The sequence below is a fragment of the Mytilus trossulus genome, unplaced genomic scaffold (genome assembly GCF_036588685.1).
Source record: "Mytilus trossulus isolate FHL-02 unplaced genomic scaffold, PNRI_Mtr1.1.1.hap1 h1tg000244l__unscaffolded, whole genome shotgun sequence".
Classification (NCBI taxonomy): Eukaryota; Metazoa; Mollusca; class Bivalvia; order Mytilida; family Mytilidae; genus Mytilus; species Mytilus trossulus.
In genome coordinates, this window is record NW_026963317.1 from 2,859,646 (window position 1) to 2,881,845 (window position 22,200).

The 22,200-nt window shown below is 35.2% G+C and overlaps 1 protein-coding gene across 1 annotated transcript in view; it reads left to right on the forward strand.

The window, feature by feature from the left end:
* LOC134701472 (transmembrane protein 62-like) overlaps positions 1 to 19,664 on the forward strand; it is a 42,310-nt gene extending 22,646 nt beyond the window's left edge. The window contains exons 12-14 of the mRNA XM_063562627.1: positions 16,773 to 16,898; positions 17,543 to 17,661; positions 18,550 to 19,664. Of these exons, the coding sequence (XP_063418697.1) occupies positions 16,773 to 16,898; positions 17,543 to 17,661; positions 18,550 to 18,855 (551 nt within the window). The 3' untranslated portion in view covers positions 18,856 to 19,664. The remainder of the gene's footprint in view (positions 1 to 16,772; positions 16,899 to 17,542; positions 17,662 to 18,549) is intronic.
* The last annotated feature ends 2,536 nt before the right edge of the window (positions 19,665 to 22,200 follow it).

Consider the following 22,200-nt stretch of genomic DNA (forward strand, 5'->3'; position numbering starts at 1 on the left):
CAATAAATTTGAAGCATTTTGAAGTTTTTTGTATTTTTGCTGTTTCCATGGTAACGGCGGCCATTTTGAATATTCTAAAGTCAAACTCCCGCTGCAATTTTTTCCCTCCACAATCATATACCATTTAATGTCTCTAGAATAAATTAAACATCGATGTTCTAGAATGTTCTGTGAAAATTCAAAGTTTTGACCTTTTTGCATTGTTTCCATGGTAACAAGAGCGATTTTGGAAATTCCAACGCCAAATTCCACATCTTCCAATGTTGCTCATCGTTCCTGTGAAGTTTCCTGAAGTTTGGAGCATTTTGAGAATTTAGAAATTTTTGGTGTTGTTCCCATGGCAACATAGTAGTTCCAATGAGTGCCAAAATCATCCAACACCTGTATATAGTGGGCACCTACATTGTATTAAAATATAATGATTCTGAGTTCAAGCATATCCAAACAGTTCACCAAAACAAAAACCTGGATTTTTTCACATTTGTTCCGTTTCCATGGTAACGGCAGCCATCTTGAACCATTCCATGCTTCATGCACAACCTGACATGGGGGTCCTTAATATAGTAGAGTTCCATCAATATTGGTTCATTGGATTTCGAGAAATCGCCTGGACAAAATGTGTGGAAGAAAAATAATAAAAACTAGAATTGCCATTGCAAGCAATAGCGGATGTCACCCTTCCCCTATTGCCACTAAGCGGCATCCATTCGAAAACAATTTAACAGTGAATGCAGGTCAACGCATTACAATATATCTTTCTGTAACTGTTCAGTTCATTTTGAGCAATGTCAAAAGTTTCACATTTCTTCTGTTTCCATGGCAACGGCAGCCATTTTGAAAATTCCAAAGTCAAAAGTCTCATCTATATATGCCAGTCAACAATAATATTAAGTTTCATTAAGTTTGGAGCATTTTGAAAATATTTGACATTTCTTCAGTTTCCATGGCAACGGTGGCCATTTTGGAAATTCCAACTCCAAAAGTCTCATTCAGACTTGCCAGTCAACAATCATATTAAGTTTCATCAATTTTGGAGCATTTTGAAATTTTAGAAATATTTGATCCTGTTTCCATGGTAACATAGTAGTTCCAATGATTGTCAAAATCATACAAAACCTGTATATAGTGGACAACTTTATTGCATGAAAATTTGATGATTTTAAGTTCAAGCATACCAAAGTTATTTACCAAACCCAGACATTTTTTGAGCATTTTGACGTTTTTGCATTGTTTCCATGGAAACGGCTGACATTTTGGAAATTCCAACGCCAAATTCCACATCTACCAAAGTTGCTCATCGTTATGTTAAAGTTTTCAAAAAATTTGAGCATTTTCATATTTTTGACATTTTTGGTGTAGTTTCCATGGCAACATAGTAGTTCCAATGATTGCCAAAATTCTCCAAAAGCAGTATATGGCTGCCACCTACATTGTATTAAAATATAATGATTCTGAGTTTAAGCATCTCCAAAATATTCACTAAAACCAAAAAGTGGAATTTTTCACATTTGTTCCGTTTCCATGGTAACGGCGGCCATTTTTTACCATTCCATAGCAAGGTGCACAACTTCAGATTGGGGTCCTCATTATAGTAGAGTTCCATCAACATTGGTTCCATTTTACTACAAAAAACCTGACGGACAAAAAAAGGTGGAAGAATAATAATAACTAGATTTGTAATTGCTAGCAATAACGGATGGCACCCTTCCCCAATTGCCAGGACAACAGCAGCCATTTTTGAAATTCCAAAGTCAAAGAGCACATCAGCACATGCCATTTACCATTCTTGTAAAGTTTGAGAAAGATTGGAGCATTTTGAAAATTTTGAAAATTTTCACATTTTACCCGTTTCCATGGCAACGGCAGCCATCTTGACCATTCCAAAGTCAGAGGGACAACTTCACATGGTGGTCAACATTATAGCATAGTTCCATCAACTTTGGTCAATTCAATTCCGAGAACTGCTCCGGACAAAAAATAGTGGAAGAAAAATAATAATAAAAATAAAAACAAAAAGAAACGTAGAATAACAATATGTCACCCCAACTCCGTTGAGGGTGCCATAATAACTAGAATTGCCATTGCAAGCAATAGCGGATGTCACCCTTCCCCCCATTGCCACTAAGTGGCAGCCAATTAGAAACATCTAAACTGTGAATGCAGATCTATGAATTGCGATATATCTTTCTGTAAATTTTCAGTACAATAAGTGCGTTAACAAAAGTGTCACATTTCTGCTGTTTCCATGGCAACGGCAGCCATTTTGAAAATTCTAAAGTCAAAAGTCTCATCTATACATGTCAGTTGACAATAATATTAAGTTTCATTAAGTTTGGAGCATTTTGAACATTTTTGACATTTCTGCAGTTTCCATGGCAACGGTGGCCATTTTGGAAATTCCAACTTCAAAAGTCTCATGCAGACTTGAAAGTCAACAATCCTATTAAGTTTCATTACTTTTTGAGCATTTAGAAATTTTTGAAATTTTTGACATTTTTGCTGGTTTCTATGGTAACAGATACCATTCCAAATTTCTAATGGCAGATACCACATTGGTACATGGGAGGGAACATTCCATCAGAGTTTCAATGGATTTGACCTACCATTTTAAGGAAGTAAATGCCACTTTTAATGGTTTTTAAAGCGTTTTTACCATTTTTGCCCTGTTTCCATGGAAACGGCAGACATTTTGGAAATTCCAACGCCAAATTTCACATCGTCCCATGTTGCTCATCATTACTGTGAAGTTTCATAAAATTTGGAGCATTTTGATATTTTGGAAATTTTTAGTGTGGTTTCCATGGCAACATAGTAGTTCCAATGAGTGCCAAAAATCATCCAAAAGAAGTATATAGTGGGCACCTACAATGTATCAAAATATAATGATTCTAAGTATAAGCATCTCCAAATAATTAACCAAAACCAAAAAGTGGAATTTTTCACATTTGTTCCGTTTCCATGGTAACGGCAGCCATTTTTAATGGTCTTCAGACCCACTGCAACCCGAAATTTTTTGTTCCTCATTATAGTTTACTATAATCAAGAGTCAGGTTTCATTGTCTCCAAAAAAGCTGCCGGACAAAAATCATTGGAAGAATAAGAATAATAATAACAAAGAAACGGAGGAATAACAATATGTCACCCGACATTGTCGATCGGGTGACATAACTAGAATTGCCATTGCAAGCAATAGCGGATGTCACCCTTCCCCTAATTGCCACTAAGCGGCAGCCATTTCAAAATTGTTGAACAGTGAATGCATATATATTCATGGCAATACACGTTTCTGTAAATTTTCAGTACATTCAGAGCATTTTGAATCATTTAAAATTCTGCTGTTTCCATGGCAACGGCAGCCATTTTGAAAATTTCAAAGTCAAAAGTCTCATCTTTACCTGCCAGTTAACACAAATATCAAGTTTCATTAAGTTTGGAGGATTTTGAAAATTTTTGACATTTCTGCAGTTTCCATGGCAACGGTGCCCATTTTGGAAATTCCAACTCCAAAAGTCTCATCCAGACTTGCCATTTACCAATCATATTAAGTTTCATCAATTTTGGAGCATTTTGAAATTTTTGAAATATTTGACATATCTGCAGTTTCCATGGCAACGGTGGCCATTTTGAAAATTCCAACTCCAAAAGTCTCATCCAGACTTGCCAGTCACCAATCCTATTAAGTTTCATCAATTTTGGAGCATTTTGAAATTTTTGAAATATTTGATCCTGTATCCATGGTAACATAGTAGTTCCAATGATTGTCAAAATCATACAAAACCTGTATATAGTGGACAACTATATTGTGTACAAATTTTATGATTTCAAGTTCAAGCATATCAAAGTTATTTACCAAACCTCGAAGTTTTTGGAGCATTTTGACCTTTTTGCATTGTTTCCATGGAAACGGCAGACATTTTGGAAATTCCAACGCCAAATTCCACATCTACCAAAGTTGCTCATCGTTATGCTACAGTTTCCAAAAAATTGGAGCATTTTCATATTTTGGAAATTTTTGGAGTAGTTTCCATGGCAACATAGTGGTTCCAATGATTGCCAAAATCATCCAAAACCAGTGTATGGCTGGCACCTACATTGTATTAAAATATGATGATTCTGAGTTCAAGCATCTCCAAATTATTCACAAAAACCAAAAACTGGAATTTTTCACAATTGTTCTGTTTCCATGGAAACGGCAGCCATTTTTTATGGTCTTAGACCCACCTGCAACCCGAAATTTTTAGTTCCTCCCTATGATGAACTATCATTAACATTGGTTCCATTTTACTCCAAAAAAGCTGACGGACAAAAAAAGGTGGAAGAATAATAATAATAACAAAGAAACATAAGAAAAGCAATATGTCACCCGACATTGTCGATCGGGTGACATAATAATAATAAGAAAAAAAAGAAACGTAGAATAACAATACGACACCCCAACTCCGTTGAGGGTGCCATAATAACAAAGAAACGGAGGAATAACAATATGTCACCCGACATTGTCGATCGGGTGACATACCTAGAATTGCCATTGCAAGCAATAGCGGATGTCACCCTTCCCCCAATTGCCCCTAAGCAGCAGCCATTCCAAAATAGTTGAACAGTGAATGCACATGGCAATACCTTTTTTGAAAATTTTCAGTACATTCAGAACGTTTTGAAAAATTTCACATTTCTGCTGTTTCCATGGCAACGGCAGCCATTTTGAAAATTTCAAAAGTCAAAAGTCTCATCTTTACTTGCCAGTTAACAATAATATCAAGTTTCATGAAGTTCAAAGCATTTTGAGAATTTTTGACTTTTTTGCAGTTTCCATGGCAACGGTGGCCATTTTGGAAATTCCAAAGTCAAAAGTTTCATCCAGACTTGCCAGTCTACAATCAAATAAAGTTTCATCAATTTTGGAGCATTTTGAAATTTTTGAAATATTTGATCCTGTATCCATGGTAACATAGTAGTTCCAATGATTGTCAAAATCATACAAAACCTGTATAAAGTGGACAACTATATTGCATGGAAATTTGATGATTCTAAGTTCAAGCATACCAAAGTTATTCACCAAAGCCGGGTGTTTTAGGAGCATTTTGACGTTTTTTCATTGTTTCCATGGAAACGGCAGACATTTTGGAAATTCCAACGCCAAATTCCACATCTACCAAAGTTGCTCATCGTTATGTTAAAGTTTCCAAAAATTTGGAGCATTTTCATATTTTTGAAATTTTTGGGGTAGTATCCATGGCAACGTACTGGTCCCAATGATTGCCAAAATCATCCAAAACCAATGTATGGCTGGCACCTTCATTGTATTAAAATATGATGATTCTGAGTTCAAGCATCTCCAAATTATTCACCAAAACCAAAAACTGGAATTTTTCACAATTGTTCTGTTTCCATGGAAACGGCAGCCATTTTTTATGGTCTTAGACCCACCTGCAACCCGAAATTTTTAGTTCCTCCATATAGTGAACTATTATTAAGATTGGTTCCATTTCACTCCAAAAAAGCTGACGGACAAAAAAAGGTGGAAGAATAATAATAACTAGATTTGTAATTGCTAGCAATAACGGATGGCACCCTTCCCCCATTGCCAGGTGAGCGGCAGCCATTTTGAAAATTCCAAACTCAAATAGTGTATCTACAGATGTCTAGTAACATTTTTGCAAAGTTTCATTAAGTTTGAAGCAATTTGAAATTTTGGACAATTTGCTGTTTCCATGGTAACGGCGGCCATTTTGAAAATTTAAAACTCAAAAGTCAAGTATACATAAGCTAGGCAACATTTGTTATAAGTTTCATTAAATTTAAAGCATTTTGAAATTTTTCATATTTTTGCTGTTTCCATGGTAACGGCGGCCATTTTGAATATTCCAAAGTCAAATCCCCGCTGCAATTTTTTCCCTCCATAATCATATACCATTTAATGTCTCTAGAATAAATTTAACATTGATGTTCTAGAATGTTCTGTGAAAATTCAAAGTTTTGACCTTTTAGCATTGTTTCCATGGTAACAAGAGATATTTTGGAAATTCCAACGCCAAATTCCACATCTTCCAATGTTGCTCATCGTTACTGTTAAGTTTCCTGAAGTTTGGAGTATTTTGAGAATTTTGAAATTTTTGGTGTAGTTTCCATGGCAACATAGTAGTTCCAATGATCACCAAAATCATCCAACACCTGTATATAGTGGGCACCTACATTGTATCAAAATATAATGATTCTGAGATAAAGCATGTCCAAACAGTTCACCCAAACAAAAAACTGGATTTTTTCACATTTGTTCTGTTTCCATGGAAACGGTAGCCATCTTGAACCATTCCATGCTTCCTGCAACTCTGCAACTGGGGGTCCTTACTATAGTAGAGTTCCATCAACATTGGTCCATTGGATTTCGAGAAATCACCTGGACAAAATTTGTTGCAAGAAAAAAAATAATAACTAGAATTGCCATTGCAAGCAATAGCGGATGTCACCCTTCCCCCCATTGCCACTAAGTGGCAGCCATTTTGAAACATCTAAACAGTGAATGCAGATCTATGAATTGCGATAAATCTTTCTGTAAATTTTCAGTACAATAAGTGTGTTGACAAAAGTGTCACATTTCTGCTGTTTCCATGGCAACGGCAGCCATTTTGAAAATTCTAAAGTCAAAAGTCTCATCTATACATGTCAGTTGACAATAATATTAAGTTTCATTAAGTTTGGAGCATTTTGAACATTTTTGACATTTCTGCAGTTTCCATGGCAACAGTGGCCATTTTGGAAATTCCAACTTCAAAAGTCTCATGCAGACTTGAAAGTCAACAATCCTTTTAAGTTTCATTACTTTTTGAGCATTTTGAAATTTTTAAAATTTTTGACATTTTGGCTGGTTTCTATGGTAACAGATACCATTCCAAATTTCTAATGGCAGATATCACATTGGTACATGGGAGGGAACATACCATCAGAGTTTCAATGGATTTGACCTACCATTTTAAGGAAGTAAATGCAACTTTTAATGGTTTTTAAAGCGTTTTTACCATTTTTGCCCTGTTTCCATGGAAACGGCAGACATTTTGGAAATTCTAACGCCAATTTCCACATCTACTAAAGTTGCTCATCGTTATGCTAAAGTTTCAAATGAATTGGAGCATTTTCATATTTTTGAAATTTTTGGTGTAGTTTCCATGGCAACATAGTAGTTCCAATAATGACCAAAATCACCCAAAACCAGTATATGCCTGGCACCTTCATTGTATCAAAATATAATGATTCTGAGTTTAAGCATCTCCAAATTATTCACCAAAAACAAAAACTGGAATTTTTCACAATTGTTCCGTTTCCATGGTAACGGCAGCCATTTTTTTGGGTCTTGAGACCCACTGCAACCCGAAATTTTTTGTTCCTCATTATAGTTCACTATCATCAAGAGTCAGGTTCCATTGTCTCCAAAAAAGCTGCCGGACAAAAATCATTGGAAGAATAAGAATAATAATAACAAAGAAACGGAGGAATAACAATATGTCACCCGACATTGTCGATCGGGTGACATAATAACTAGATTTGCAATTGCAAGCAATAGCGGATGGCACCCTTCCCCCATTGTGAGGTGAGCAGCAGCCATTTTGAAAATTCCAAAGTCAAAGACCGTATATACAGATGTGTATTAACTATGTTGTAAAGTTTCATTAATTTTGGAACATTTTGAAATTTTTGAAATGTTTGCTATTTCCATGGTAACGGGTACCATTTCTAAAATTCCAAAGACAGGTGCCACATTGATACATGCCATGTTACATGTCTATAAAGTTTCATTGGGATTGATGCTTTATTCTTCAAGAAAATGCAGCTTTTATGTATTTTCCCATAAGGCTAATGTTAAACTTTCGCCCTGTTTCCATGACAATGGCAGCCATTTTGGAATTTCTAAATATTGTTGGTACATCAGGGCCTACCAAGGAACATTTCCATAAAGTTTCATCAAGTAGGGTCTTACAATGAAAGATTTAGAATTTTGATTTTTTTTTACATTTTTTTAGTTTCCATGGTAACGGTGCACATCATGCACATCAAAAAGTCCACTGCACAACTTATTATGGTGGTCCTTATTATAGTAGAGTTTAACCAACATTGGTCCATTGGATTCCGAGAAATAAGCTGGACAAAATCGGTGGAAGAAAAATAATAAGAAAAACTAGATTTGTAATTGCTAGCAATAACGGATGGCACCCTTCCCCCATTGCCAGGTGAGCGGAAGCCAGTTTGAAAATTCCAAAGTCAAATAGTGCATCTACAGATGTCTAGTGACATTTTTGCAAAGTTTCATTAAGTTTGAAGCATTTTGAAATTTTGGATATTTTTGGTGTTTCCATGGTAACGGCGGCCATTTTGAAAATACCAAACTCAAAAGTCAATTCTACATAAGCTAGGCAACATTGCAAAGTTTCATTAAGTTTGAAGCATTTTGAAATTTTGGATATTTTTGCTGTTTCCATGGTAACGGCGGCCATTTTGAAAATTCCAAACTCAAAAGTCAATTCTACACAAGCTGGGCAACATTTGTTATAAGTTTCATTAATTTTAAAGCATTTTGAAGTTTTTCATATTTTTGCTGTTTCCATGGTAACGGCGGCCATTTTGAATATTCCAAAGTCAAACCCCTGCTGCAATTGTTTCCCTCCATAATCATATACCATTTTATGTCTCTAGAATAAATTTAACATTGATGTTCTGGAATGTTCTGTGAAAATTCAAAGTTTTGACCTTTTTGCATTGTTTCCATGGTAACAAGAGATATTTTGGAAATTCCAACGCCAAATTCCACATCTTCCAATGTTGCTCATCATTACTGTGAAGTTTCCCGAAGTTTGGAGCATTTTGAGAATTTTGAAATTTTTGGTGTTGTTCCCATGGCAACATAGTAGTTCCAATGAGTGCCAAAATCACCCAACACCTGTGTATAGTGGGCACCTACATTGTATTAAAATATACTGATTCTGAGTTCAAGCATATCCAAACAGTTCACCAAAACAAAAAACTGTATTTTTTTACATTTGTTCTGTTTCCATGGAAACGGTAGCCATCTTGAACCATTCCATGCTTACTGCAACTCTGCAAGTGGGGGTCCTTACTATAGTAGAGTTCCATCAACATTGGTCCATTGGATTTCGAAAAATCGCCTGGACAAAATTGGTTGCAAGAAAAATAATAATAATAAGAAAAAAAAGAAACGTAGAATAACAATATGTCACCCCAACTCCGTTGAGGGTGCCATAAAAAAAGAAACGTAGAATAACAATACGTCACCCCAACTCCGTTGAGGGTGCCATAACTAGAATTGCCATTGCAAGCAATAGCGGATGTCACCCTTCCCTTATTGCCCCTAAGCGGCAGCCATCTCAAAACAATTTAACAGTAAATTAAGCAGATCTATAAATTGCAATATATCTTTCTGTAAATTTTCAGTACATTTAGAGCATTGTTAAAAGTTTCATATTTCTACTGTTTCCATGGCAACGGCAGCCATTTTGAAAATTCCAAAGTCGAAAGTCTCATCTGTACATGTTAGTTAACAATAATATTAAGTTTCATTAAGTTTGGAGGATTTTGAAAATATTTGACATTTCTGCAGTTTCCATGGCAACGGTGGCCATTTTGGAAATTCCAACTCCAAAAGTCTTATCCAGACTTGCCAGTCAACAATCCTATTAAGTTTCATCAATTTTGGACCATTTTACAATTTTTGAAATTTTTGATCCTGTATCCATGGTAACATAGTAGTTCCAATGATTGTCAAAATCATACAAAACCTGTATATAGTGGACAACTACATTGCATAGAAATTTTATGATTTTAGGTTCAAGGATAACAAAGTTATTCACCAAACCCAGACTTTTTTGGAGCATTTTGACCTTTTTGCATTGTTTCCATGGTAACGGCAGCCATTTTGGAAATTCCAACGCCAAATTCCTTATCTATCAAAGTTGCTCATCGTTATGTTAAAGTTTCAAAACAATTGGAGCATTTTCATATTTTTGAAATTTTTGGTGTGGTTTCCATGGCAACATAGTAGTTCCAATGATTGCCAAAATCATCCCAAACCAGTATATGGCCGGCACCTCCATTGTATTAAAATATTATGATTCCGAGTTCAAGCATCTCCAAAATATTCACCAAAACCAAAAATTGGAATTTTTCACAATTGTTATGTTTCCATGGAAACGGCAGCCATTTTTTATGGTTTTAGACCCTACAGCAATCCGAAATTTTGTGTTCTACCTTATAGTGGACTATCATTAAGATTGGTTCCATTTCACTCCAAAAAACATGCCGGACAAAATAGGTGGAAGTATAATAATAACTAGAATTGCCATTGCAAGCAATAGCGGATGTCACCCTTCCCCCATTGCCACTAAGCTGTAGCCATTTCAAAATAATAAAACAGTGAATACAGATCTATGAATTGCGATATATCTTTTTGTAAATTGTGAGTTCATTTAAAACAGTGAATACAGATCTATGAATTGCGATATATCTTTCTGTAAATTTTCAGTACAATAAGTGCGTTAACAAAAGTGTCACATTTCTGCTGTTTCCATGGCAACGGCAGCCATTTTGAAAATTCTAAAGTCAAAAGTCTCATCTATACATGTCAGTTGACAATAATATTAAGTTTCATTAAGTTTGGAGCATTTTGAACATTTTTGACATTTCTGCAGTTTCCATGGCAACGGTGGCCATTTTGGAAATTGCAACTTCAAAAGTCTCATGCAGACTTGAGAGTCAACAATCCTATTAAGTTTCATTACTTTTTGAGCATTTTGAAATTTTTGAAATTTTTGACATTTTGGCTGGTTTCTATGGTAACAGATACCATTCCAAATTTCTAATGGCAGATACCACATTGGTACATGGGAGGGAACATTCCATCAGAGTTTCAATGGATTTGACCTACCATTTTAAGGAAGTAAATGCCACTTTTAATGGTTTTTAAAGCGTTTTTACCATTTTTGCCCTGTTTCCATGGAAACGGCAGACATTTTGGAAATTCCAACGCCAATTTCCACATCGTCCCATGTTGCTCATCATTACTGTGAAGTTTCATAAAATTTGGAGCATTTTGATATTTTGGAAATTTTTGGTGTGGTTTCCATGGCAACATAGTAGTTCCAATGAGTGCCAAAAATCATCCAAAAGAAGTATATAGTGGGCACCTACAATGTATCAAAATATAATGATTCTAAGTATAAGCATCTCCAAATAATTAACCAAAACCAAAAAGTGGAATTTTTCACATTTGTTCCGTTTCCATGGTAACGGCAGCCATTTTTAATGGTCTTCAGACCCACTGCAACCCGAAATTTTTTGTTCCTCATTATAGTTTACTATAATCAAGAGTCAGGTTTCATTGTCTCCAAAAAAGCTGCCGGACAAAAATCATTGGAAGAATAAGAATAATAATAACAAAGAAACGGAGGAATAACAATATGTCACCCGACATTGTCGATCGGGTGACATAACTAGAATTGCCATTGCAAGCAATAGCGGATGTCACCCTTCCCCCATTGCCACTAAGCGGCAGCAATTTCAAAACAAGTAAACAGTGAATGCAGATCTATGAATTGCGATATATCTTTTTCTAAATTTTCATTAAAATAAGTGCATCGTGAAAAGTTTCACATTTCTGCTGTTTCCATGGCAACGGCAGCCATTTTGAAAATTCCAAAGTCAAAAGTCTCATCTATACATGCCAGCTGACAATAATATTAATTTAAATTAAGTTTGGAGCATTTTGAAAATTTTTGACATTTTTGCAGTTTCCATGGCAACGGTGGCCATTTTTGAAATTCCAACTTCAAAAATCTCATGCAGACTTGACAGTCAGCAATCATAGTAAGTTTCATTACTTTTTGAGCATTTTGAAATTTTTGAAATTTTTTACATTTTGGCTGGTTTCTATGGTAACACAGACCATTCCAAATTTCTAATGGCAGATACCACATTGGTACATGGGAGGGAACATACCATCAGAGTTTCATTGGATTTGACCTACCATTTAAAGGAAGTAAATGCCACTTTTTAAGGTTTTTTAAGCATTTTGACCATTTTTGCCTTGTTTCCATGGTAACACAAGACATTTTGGAAATTCCAACGCCAAATTGCACATCTTCCAATGTTGCTCATCGTTACTGTGAAGTTTCATTGAATTTGGAGCATTTTGATAATTTTGAAATTTTTGGTGTGGTATCCATGGCAACATAGTAGTTCCAATGAATGCCAAAAAGCATCCAAAACCAGTATATAGTGGGCACCTACATTGTACCAAAATATAATGATTCTAAGTTAAAGCATCTCCAAATAATTCACCAAAACCAAAAAGTGGAATTTTTCACATTTGTTCCGTTTCCATGGAAACGGTGGCCATTTTTAACCATTCCATAGCAAGGTGCACAACTTCAGATGGGGGTCCTCATTATAGTAGAGTTCCATCAACATTGGTTCCATTTTACTCCTAAAAAGCTGACGGACAAAAAAAGGTGGAAGAATAATAATAATAACAAAGAAACATAAGAAAAGCAATATGTCACCCGACATTGTCGATCGGGTGACATAATAATAATAATACAGAAAAAGAAACAGAGGAAAAGCAATATGTCACCCGACATTGTCGATCGGGTGACATAATAACAAAGAAACATAAGAAAAGCAATATGTCACCCGACATTGTCGATCGGGTGACATAACTACGGCAAACCGCAGAACAAACCCAATAACTCAGGAAAAAGCTCAGGTAAGCCTTCTGGTGGTTTTAAGGGTTCCAAGAAACCTGGGTCTAGTACCTAGGTTCTTGCCCCCTCGTACGTTATTGACAGCTTCCCCAGGGGAAAATTTACAACAAGTTCCTCAAAAATCAATACCAGTAGGGGGGAGGTTAAGTTTTTTCCTAAATCAGTGGAAGAAAATTACCTCAGACTGTTATGTGCTGTCAATAATTCGAGGGGGATTAACACTTCAGTTCAAGAACCCACCTCCTCTATCTGCAGTTCCAATAAGTTTGTCTCATACACAAGACCCAGTCAAGTGTCAACTTCTATCAGTAGAAGTGGACACTATGTTACAAAAAGCTGCAATAGAGGAGGTGTCGATCTTAACTCTGTCTCCGGGATTTTATTCCCGTCTTTTTCTGGTTCCAAAGAAGACTGGAGGAATGAGGCCAGTCATAGACCTATCTATTCTGAACAAATTTCTTATTGTTCCCCACTTCAAAATGGAAACAAACAGATCCATCAGGGCTTCAATCCTTCCGGGAATGTGGACTACTTCTCTGGATCTTTCAGACGCGTATTTCCACATTCCCATTTCCAAAACTTACAGGAAATACCTTCGCTTCGTTTGGAACAACAAAGTTTTCCAGTTCAAGGCTCTCCCTTTTGGCCTGTCTACAGCCCCTTTGGCTTTTACAAAAATCATGCAGGCTGCTATAGCTCACCTACATTCCCTGTCTATTCAGATTCATTCCTATCTGGACGATTCCCTTCTCAAGGAATTTTGCCCAATCAAATTGAGGGTTCAGACAGATTTGGTCATCAATTGTTTTCTGTCCCTAGGCTTCCTTATCTCTTGGAAAAAGTCAGAGATAATTCCTTCTCAAGACTTTGTTTTCCTGGGAGAACATTTCCTAACCAGTGTAGGCCTAGTCCTCCCACCAGAGGAGAAATTTACAAAACTATGTCAGAAAATACATTTATTCCTGACGGTTCAATCAGTCACAGCACGTCAATTCTTGCAACTTCTGGGTCTATTGAACTCTCTGGCAGATGTAATTCCATTGGGACGACTTCACATTCGTCCGCTTCAGTTTTATCTGCACAAGTTATGGATTGCAGCTTCACAAGAATGGGAAGCATTGATTCCAATCACTCAGCCTTTATTTCCACACCTTCAATGGTGGTTAGTACGGGAAAATGTAATGAGGGGCCTATGTCTGTCCCCTCAAGTTCCCAGTCTAACATTATTCACAGATGCCTCCACCCTCGGTTGGGGAGCATATCTGGAGGGGCTTACAATCTCGGGAGTCTGGAGTCCAGATCTTTTGGAAGAGCATATCAATGTATTGGAAATGAAAGCAGTTCTGTTTGCACTGAATCATTTCCAAATGTCTCTAAAGAATCAGTCTGTCATTCTGGCCACGGACAACACAACAGTTGTAGCTTATCTCAAGAATCAGGGAGGAACTCATTCACCTTCTCTTTATCAGATAGCCAGAGACATTCTCCTTCTGTGTTTTCAACTCCAGGTTCATCTAGTGGTGAGACATATTGCGGGGCACCTCAATATTCTAGCCGACACTCTATCCAGATCCCTTGCTCCAGTAAACACGGAGTGGGAACTACTTCAAGTAGTTTTCAAAGCTGTGACTCTTCATTGGGGGTCACCTCAGATAGATCTGTTTGCGACCAGTCTCAATCACAAACTTCTAACATTTGTGTCTCCGGTTCCAGATCCAAAATCTTTTGCAGTAGACGCAATGAGCCTATCTTGGAAAGGAATGTTCGGGTACGCCTTCCCTCCTTTCAGGTTTCTCTCCCCAGTACTTCAGAAAATAGCAGGGGAAAATTGCAAGATCATAGTTATTGCTCCAGCATGGCCAAAACAGTCTTGGTTTCCAGACCTTCTGCGCCTATCATGTGCTTGTCCTCTAGTTCTACCTCTGAGACCAGACCTTCTGTCTCAAATCAAGGGCAAGGTTCTTTATCAAAATCCAGAAAAACTTCATCTACACGCCTGGCTTCTCTCAGGGTTAGCCTCAGAAAGAGAGGTTTTTCTGAAGGAGCAACCAAGCATCTCACAAAGTCTGTCAGAGACTCCACTAGCATTGTCTATGATGCAAAATGGTCAATCTTCTCAGATTGGTGTAGTGAGCGGGAAATTGATCCTTTCCAAGTCACTGTACAACAATTAGCAGACTTTCTAGTTTTTCTTTTTGAATCCAAAGGATTATGTCCCTCTACTATTAAGGGATATAGATCAGCTATCTCAAGAACTATTCATATTTCTGGTGGCCCAGATTTTGGAATCAATGAACATATTTCTCTTTTGGTTCGTAGTTTTAGTCTTGAAAGACCAAGACAAAAAACTTTAGTTCCTAAGTGGGACCTTGGACTAGTTTTATCCTTTTTAAAACTTCCTCCTTTTGAACCAGCAGAAACAATAGATTTAAGGTTTCTTTCCTATAAATGCTGTTTTCTTTTAGCTTTGGCTTCTGGACGGAGAAGGAGTGAAATCCATGCCTTCTCTATTTCTGATGCTTGCCTTCGATTTAACAGGGATAAATCTTCGGTTACTCTTTTAACGGATCCTGCTTTTTTGGCAAAGAATCAGATTCCAGATAAGGGTGCAGAACCAGTTGTGATTCCTGCACTCCCTAGCGATTCTATTTCTGTACTTTTATGTCCAGTAAGAATCCTTTCTATTTATCTGGAAAGAACGTGTAGTTTACGTTCTGTTTCTAACTCAAGACTCTTTATTCCTATTAAAAAAGGAATCTCAGATCTTTCTGTTAAAACTATTTCTACTTGGATATGCAAATGCATATCTTTAGCTTATGGTTCTTCTAAGGCAGAACTTTTAAATAGTTTTAATGTTAAAGCTCATGATGTTAGGGGTATCTCTACATCCTGGGCTCTGTTTAACAGTGCATCTTTGGAAGAGGTACTGTCTGCAGGTTTCTGGAGAAATGAGAACTCTTTTATATCTCACTACCTCCAATCTATGGCTACTTTTGCCGAGAGTTTATACTCTCTTGGACCTATAGTTTCAGCACAAAGATTGAACTTTCCTCCTGTTTCTTCTGTTACAGGGGATTCAGCTTTACGTTAGATTCTGTTACTCAGAATTTATGATGGTAACGTATTTATAGCTATAAAATATTCAAATTTTAAAGTAAATTTGGATTTTATTAGATAAATACTTACCATCATAAATTATAGGTCCCACCCACCTCCCCTTCATCCCCTTTCCTTATGTTTTCTGTCTTGAGGAAATTGAATGGAAGAATATGGGCAAACAGGGGTATATGTCCGGACCAGTGAGAATACGTTTATTTTTAGTTGGGATTTTCCATCTGACCTATGACACAATTGGGGTTACACTCAGAATTTATGATGGTAAGTATTTATCTAATAAAATCCAAATTTACTTTAAAATTTGAATATTTTGTTCAAGTCTGATGACTTTGTGCAGAGTTGTGTTCCTTGAACTTAAAAAATTCACTCATGCTTGAATTAAGATACTGATTTGATGATTAGTTCTGTATATAGTATTATTTATTTGGTTTCAGTCTTGATTTTATGCAGTTTTTGTCCATGGATTTAGAAAAAATAATCAATTTACCACATTTTGTTTTCATCATTTTTGAAGATATTGACTTGATACAAATAAACGTATTTGTTATATAATTTAAACCATGGCAAATTAGAGATTAAGTGAGCATATTGTTTCAGTACAAAGAATGCTTGTTATTTGAAATATTTTTGTTAGGTGAAGTGTGGATAGAGGAAAACTTCATGAAAACATCAAAAATAATTATTTTTGAACAAGAACAAAAGTTAGAAACAAAATGGTTATGCGTATGCATAAACATTGGTTTTGATTGAACAGTGTCATATATTTTGAAGGGGTAAAATCATTCAACTGTTTTTAAACAAAAAAAATGATTTACAAAGATACTTGGAATTGAGTATATGCCTGTTGAAAGTCAAAGTAATTCTAAGCATTTGATGATTTATATTTTACAGGTCAGAATGTTATAACTAGAAATGTAGGACACTTTATCAATATCTGGTTATTGAGGTTATGGCTGGTTACTAAAGTCAAGTCTTTATACTGGCTGTTTACACTTTTTACATTGTATGTAGCAATAGGTATGTAATTTTAACATGAAACTTTAAGCTGACCTTACAGAGTAAATTCTTTATGCCCCACCAACAATAGTTGAGGGGCATTATGTTTTCTGGTCTGTGGGTCTGTTCATTTGTTTGTCCCGCTTCAGGAAAAAGTTTTTGATGAAGTTGAAGTCCAATCAACTTGAAACTTGAAACACATGTTACCTATAATATGATCTTTCTTATTTTAATGCCAAATTAGGGTTTTTACCCCAATTTCATGGTCCACTGAACATAGAAAATGATAGTGTGTGTGGGGCATCCATGTACTTGGGACACATTCTTGTTTGGTATATAGTTCTATGGCAATTGTAATATTGGAGAAGCATTTAAATTAAGTTTTAGTAAAAGTATACCAAAAAATGTTATTTCTCACTAAAGGGTATTGGAGAACATTCAATTTGACTGAAATTATGAATTTCATTACAGTCATTTGAAATTAAGTCTGACAGTCTGGTCCTGCAAATATGACTGTAGCCAGAACCTTGAAAGAGAATTTCAAATAAAAATATGTTTATCATACATTTATATTTATGCCAAAATTAATAAATGTTAAACATACATGTAAGTTCAGAAATATGAAGTTTTGAGATATAGTAAAAAGTTTTCAATTTCTTTTGAAGGTCCCTGGTTTATAGCAGATGTTTTAGAAGGAGAAGTAGGAGTTTTATTTGTCTGGGGATTATATGTCAAAGGGACGCTACTACCAGGCTGTCTAGCATATCTGTATGGTACATTTCATGTAAGTAAAGTAATCATATGGAAATAACATGAAAACTTCATAGCAAAAACAAATTTGCAAGTTGTAATTAGTTTAATTTTTAAGCTTCTACATGCGAGAAATAAAACTAAGATGATGTCTAAAATGTTTGTAGAGTAAAAAGATTTTTTCATCTTTTTTGCCTAGTTTACATATTAAAAGTATGGTGGTTCGGTAAGTTCAGAATGAACCACCAGTTGTAAGTCTATATTTTTTATGCAGTTGTATAAGCACTAGTAGATCTCTTTCAATGGAGTTATCGTAGAGTGGTTCTATTGGACTCAAGTAAAGGCTTAGTCATATGAAAACATCTACTTGCAATGATACTTGTATTGGAACTCTGATAAGCTAACGTTACAATATGGGTGACCTCATGTACATAGAGAGCAGTAGCGGGAATACCTCATGTGCAATTCTTAACAGGAGTTTATATAGCCTCCTTTGATAGAGGGTTGTGCTCACAAGGAAGCTATTAAACTAAGAGTTTGTAAACTTGTAAATGTTATGGAGGACATTACAAATTGGTTGACCTTTGTGGAATATCTGTTTCACATAATGAGATGGCAACTGATATCTTCCAACTACAATCCTGTCCCTCCTTTTCTACCTGAATGTGAACTTCTGAATTATTATCAGGTTTCATTTGTACTAATATGAACAACACGACGGGTGCCACATGTGGAGCAGGATCTGCCTACCCTTCCAGAGCACATGAGACAACCCACATTTTTGGTTAGGTATTGTTTCTTAGTCTTAATTTTTCTTGTGTTGTGCTTTGTGTACTGTTGTTTGTCTTTTACTTTTTTTTAACCAATCTTGATTATTTTATACTTCCTGTTATTTCTCATCTTCAATTTTTCTATTTTTCAGATTGTGTTGTTTAACATTCCACTACTCTTAATGACTGGATACATTATACATTATACAAGACAGATGTCTCAGAAACACCATATACCAAGGTTCCACAAACTTAAACATATATATATACCATTTCTGTCTCTAGTCATTGTTAATACTTTAATAGCTATTACTGAGTTTCCAGCAGCTTATGGAAGCAAAGCAATGATACTGGGTCCTGTTCGTACTGGATCTATATTTCTGTCCTTTGTAGCATACCATTTAGCTCAGAAACATGCATTAGCCATCCCAGCATTTCATAAAGTCGATAAGGATTAGTTTCAGAAGCATATTCATGTACTACATATACTGTGGATTCATTGTTTCATTGGATACCAATTTTCGTGGATTTCGTGGTTACGGGTGAACCACAAAATTTAATGTTCAACGTCAAAGCAAATTTTCTAAAGGCTTTTATGTAGACTTTGGCAAAACTATGAAATTACATATCCTTGAACATGAAAGTTTTCCTAAATCCATGAAAATAGGTACCCACGAAAATAAATGAATCCACATTAAAGTTCCGGTGAATGATTTATTACTCAGGATTTATCTTACAAAAGCATGTACCGTTATTTATTTATTTATTTATGACTTTTTATATGTATGCCAATTGTCGGAGCCATAGAGTTATTGCCCTTCTGAGATTTAAGAATTTTTTACTCAGTTTTTTATCCAACTTTGTGATAATGTCTCTTTTAATGATTCATTAGCAGTAAATTTTTAAATCCTTGTATACAAATGTCACCATGCATGTGTTTAGTCAAGGAAATATTTAGTGATTTAAAGCTTCACATTATAATTGTCTATTGGTAAAAACTGAATATTGTCATTGACCTGGAGATAAACTCATCACAGATACCAGAATTAAAACTGTTACATACGTCAGATGCATGTTTTGTCTACAAAAAAGTATAAAAGGCCAAATTAGGTACAAATTTGAAGAGCATTAAGGACCCTACATTCCAATCTCTTTATTTTTCTGATTTGCTACCTCACTGATTAATTATTAATACCTCATATCTCTTTGTATTCAAATATGTATATTGGAATTTCCAGTTCACTTGAGTTTTCCAGAAATGAAGGTACATGTTGATATAAAAACTAACATGGACGTTATAAGGGACAGATAGAACCCTAATAGGGTAAACTCATTGGTCAATTTTAGGGACAGATAGAACCCTAATAGGGTAAACTCATTGGTCAATTTTAGGGACAGATAGAACCCTAATAGGGTAAACTCATTGGTCAATTTTAGGGACAGATAGAACCCTAATAGGGTAAACTCATTGGTCAATTTTAGGGACAGATAGAACCCTAATAGGGTAAACTCATTGGTCAATTTTAAAACAGTCATTATATTATCAAAATTTGAGAATTAGATTTAATCCTTGTTTTCAAAATTCCAATAGGGAACATACTTTATATAATTGTGTATAAACAATTATAATTAGATTTAAGTATTTAGTTATTCTAATTTTCATCTGAGTTGAGGTATTTGTGATTATCATTAAGTAAAAATTGTGATTCTTTTGGTTTCTAGTATATTTGTTTATGAGTATGTAAATACTTCTTCTAGACAGAACAGAATTTTATCTGTCAGATTTCACAGCATTATGATACATTACATTTTATACCTTTAAGTGTTCAAATATAATTTTGAGCATTTCAAACAAATATTTAAAATTCGTATAAATATTATTTAAAGACTATTTATTATTGTACTGCCACAAGATTCACTTTAGACGGCTATTTTACAACTGGATGTTAAGTTTCCATTAACTAGTCATCATCTGTGATATTTGTTATTGTAAATGTTATGTAATTTATGGATATTTTAATAAAATGGTTGAAGGTAGTGTTTTTATGTTTTAGTAGTCAGAACAGTTTAAACAGAACAGGAGAGAATCCAGTCATTTGTAAAAGGGGGTTTTCAACTTTCGTCCCCATTCAAATGCATTGATTGACAAAAAAAAGGGGTTCTAACCCGAAAGCCCTCCTCTCTGGATTCTGGATCTGCCACTGTTGTAAATAGAGTAACGTTCAGTAACTAGTACTATAACTTTATGAACTTTGTTGATATTTGATTTTCAATCTAAATAACTTTGGTAAGCAATTTACAAACGGTGGAAAGATAAAAGGACATTTTCTACAATACTTCTGACTAAGAAAAATATCTTTCAGGATTGTCTAAAACAAATAGTGTTTGCACCCGGGGTTTGCACTAAAAGTCAGCCCTGTCATTGTTTCATTGGTTTAAAATGAATCAAAAGGGTATAAAAATGCTGTAAAAGTCCATATACAAATAAAATATCTGAATATAAATTTAAAGGATTTTCAAGGATTTTTATACGACCGCAAAATTTTTTGCAGTCGTATATTGGTATCACATCTCTAGCCGCAGTGGCGTCAGCATTGTTCGAAGACGGATGGTTTCTGGATAATAACTTTAGTTTCAGTAAATAGAAATCAATAAAATTTTAACACAATGTTTATAACCACAAAAGGAAGGTTGGGATTGATTTTGGGGGTTATGGTCCCTTCAGTTTAGGAATAAGTGGCCCAAAGGGTCCCAAAACATACATTTATCTAGTATCAGGACAATTAGCTGTGTATAAGTGTTTCAATAACTCTGAAATTGTACCAAAATGTTCATACCATGAAGTAGTAGGTTGGAATTCATTTTAAGGGTTATGTGGCAAACAGTCTAGGAATTAAGGGCCAAAAACAAGCAATTTTGAAGTTTCAGGACAATAACTTATGTTTAACTGGATGGTTCTGTCCGACATTGTACCACAACGTTCCATATAATGAAGGGAAGGCTTGGTGTCAGTTTGGGGTTAATATCCCTGAACATTTAGGAATAAGGGGCCAAAAAGAATCATTTTTTTTGTAGTTTTCAGTAAATAACAGTGTTTGAGTGTATAAATCTCTCTGAAATTATACCACAAGTTTCCATACTACAAAGGGATGGTTATAGAGGTAATGGATCAAACCATTAACCAATTAGGTGTAATAAAGGGGAAAACAAGGTTTTTTTCTGGTGAAGGACAATTTAGACAATTTAAAAACAGTGTAATGGAGGTAATCCAATTAAAATTTAAATAATAGTGTTATATATATATGTTTGATTACTTGATAACTTCCCTTACACTGCTTCAAAATTATGTTAATGGGAGTTATAATTGTCTGGAGATGTATAGCTGTAAATTTATTTTTAAATTTTGTTGTTGAGGGGATTTATATTCAACAGCATAGTGTGTTGCTCAAAAGCAAAGAAAAATTGGACCACATTCATTCTGTGTCGGAAACCTTTGCTGTGTCCAATATTTAATCACAATCCAAATTCAGAGCTGTATCAAGCTTGAATGTTGTGTCAATACTTGTCCCAACTGTTAAGGGTTCGACATCTGCGGTCATATAAAGCTGCAAGCTGCAGAGCATCTGGTTCTTGTTGCAAACCAGTTTGGTAAACTGTTTCAAAATCAAACACTAGTTTAACAATGTTTAATGCTGAATGAAAAAACAACACATCTTAAAACTATACATTCTCTTACACCTCCACTCTTGTCCTTAAAAAATCTGATTTAATGAAGTTTACTGTCTGCTAGAATGTTAACTTCA